The 2793-nt window shown below is 46.7% G+C and overlaps 1 protein-coding gene across 1 annotated transcript; it reads left to right on the forward strand.

Annotated features, from left to right (window-relative positions):
• Positions 1–295: 295 nt before the first annotated feature.
• Positions 296–1408, forward strand: LOC119409087 (D(1) dopamine receptor-like). The gene has a single exon (XM_037675950.1). It carries the CDS (start codon positions 296–298, stop codon positions 1406–1408), a length of 1113 nt encoding a protein of 370 aa, XP_037531878.1.
• Positions 1409–2793: the final 1385 nt, after the last annotated feature.

Below are 2793 nucleotides of genomic sequence, written 5' to 3' on the forward strand. Positions count from 1 at the left end.
ATTTCTTTGGTTTTTTTTCTGCAGGACTGTTACTGAGTTCACCAAAACAAACAGGATTCCAGTTTGTACAGACTGAAGAGAGTTCACGTTATCGCTGCACCTTGAATGATGTCGGATCTAATTTACAAAGTCAGGCGGCAAAATTTGATCCCAGAGCCTCAGTCGTCTCTTATTTCAGAAGACATCACCGCGAGAAGTGATGGATTTGATCTTATTTCTTGTTTTATTCTGCCTGGCTGGATAACAGTGGCAGGACTCTTCAGCATGGCTTGAATCCAGTCACGTGTGTTCAGGGATGGATCCCGTGAACTTCACCACCGTCGTCGACAATGGCTTCATGGACGAGACGTCGTCGAGTCGCGTCCTGACCGGCTGCTTCCTCTCGCTGCTCATCCTCACCACCTTGCTGGGGAACGTGCTCGTCTGCGCGGCCGTCACTAAGTTTCGACACCTGCGCTCCAAGGTGACCAACTTCTTTGTGATCTCGTTGGCCGTGAGCGACCTCCTGGTCGCCGTCTTGGTGATGCCGTGGAAGGCGGTGACGGAGATTGCGGGGTTCTGGCCCTTTGGCTCTTTCTGCGACACCTGGGTGGCTTTTGACATCATGTGCTCGACAGCGTCCATCTTGAACCTTTGTGTCATCAGCTTGGACCGCTACTGGGCTATCTCCAGCCCCTTCCGCTATGAGAGGAAGATGACACCCAGAGTGGCCTACGTGATGATCAGCATGGCATGGACGTTATCTGTCCTCATTTCCTTCATCCCTGTGCAGCTCAACTGGCACAAAGCCCAGACTAAATCTTACAAGGCTCTCACTGAATCATTCCTAGGTCCAAATGCATCATCTCACCATGACACGGAGAACTGTGACTCCAGCCTGAACAGGACCTACGCCATCTCCACGTCTCTTATCAGCTTCTACATCCCTGTTGCCATCATGGTGGCCACGTACACCCAGATCTATCGCATTGCCCACAGACAGATCAGGAGGATTTCTGCCCTGGAGCGGGCTGCTGAGAGTGCCAAGAACAGGCACAACAGCGTGTGCGGAGGCTCCAGCATCGCAGAGTCCGAGAGCTCCTTCAAGATGACGTTCAAGAGGGAGACCAAGGTGCTGAAGACACTGTCGGTGATCATGGGGGTGTTCGTGTGCTGCTGGCTCCCGTTCTTCATCCTGAACTGCATGGTGCCCTTCTGTGAGCAGCCGAGCGATGGCGAGGCCTTCCCTTGCATCAACCCCACCACCTTTGACGTGTTCGTGTGGTTCGGCTGGGCCAACTCCTCCCTCAACCCCATCATCTATGCCTTCAACGCCGATTTTCGCAGGGCCTTCTCCATCCTGCTGGGCTGCCACAGACTGCATCCAGGGGGCCACAATATGGAGACGGCCAGCCTAAACAAGAAGTGACTCATGACTCTCGCAGCTCTGACTCATCCCTTTTTAATCCAAGAGTTCTTTTCTACAGCCGGCCTGAATGGCTGTGAATGAGGATGCTACTGTTTGTGCTACGGAGCTGACTCTTACTATGACCAAAGGGGTAATGTGACACTGTGCATGTCCATGTTTAGGTGAGTGTGAGTCGCCACGCTCACTGTGTCTTCAGAAAAAAAGCAGAGGGGATTTGGGATTAAGATTCTTCTGTCCTGGAGGGGTCTGAGAGTGCACTGACATGCTGCCGGGTTAGATAATCCCAGGACTGGGCAGTGTGCGCCCTGTCGGACACCGCTGTCCTCCTTTACCAACGTACACACAGATGCACAGCAGTGCACACATCAAACCATATACATGCACCTCAGCTCACGCACTTTAACAAATTACACGACAGCTCATGGAAATGCTTTAACACACGACACTAAAATCCTCCGCAAGGACTTTGGAGGTAAAGCATCAAACCAAATCAAGTTTGGCACAATTTGCAGGTTCAAAACATTCACAAGTGACTTAATTTCACAGGCAGAATGAAAAGTGTGTTTAAAGTAAAACTGCACATTACTAAGATCTGATTTTTTTTAATTTTTAGATAACAGTATACAGGTGAGGGAATGTGTCTTATAGCTGATGTGGATTTTTAAAGGATGGTTCAAATTAATCAATGTGGCGTCCTGAACAATGGTTATGAACAACTGATTCACCTGTTGTAGATAGCTTCTTCAACAGTCAGTTTGGGAAATACTTTCATTTTGACCAAACTGTTGAGCTAACAACATTTTTGAGTAGGGCAAGAACAAAAATACATGTAAATTACTGCTTCCTTAACTTGCATTGTTTCATGCAAACCTTGTTTTATAGACCCTTTAAATTGTCAGTCATATATATATATATATATATATATATAACAAACAAGTGGTCCACCATTGTGTCTGTGTAGAAATAAAGGCGAATAGCCTGCATGTGGAAGGTAAAAGAGGTTATTTTTTCATCCTAATAGATGATTTTAAGGGAATAAGTGGACATATGGAGCTGCAGTTTAGTAGAGATTAGGTGAAATGTTAACTGGGGAGGAGAGGTAAATATCCCTCCTCTGGTTGTGGCATTTGGGATGTTTTTCCCTCCTAATTTAACTCCCTCGTCTTGTTTCTGGTATGTGGAAAACGTTTGGTCTTTGGTTTTATTCTAAGGTTGATCAGGTTTGTTGTATGATATTAACACTAATTATGCATTATATTAAGTTATTGTAAAGATATTAAAAATAGTTTGACACAGATCCAGCTTGCTATTAAACAGATGTTTTGCAGGCCGTGAGTAGCTGTTCGTTTCGGACGCCATCTTAGATTCTCCACTATGTCGCATAC

Source organism: Nematolebias whitei, chromosome 4, assembly GCF_014905685.2.
Source record: "Nematolebias whitei isolate Nwh7 chromosome 4, NemWhi1, whole genome shotgun sequence".
Classification (NCBI taxonomy): Eukaryota; Metazoa; Chordata; class Actinopteri; order Cyprinodontiformes; family Rivulidae; genus Nematolebias; species Nematolebias whitei.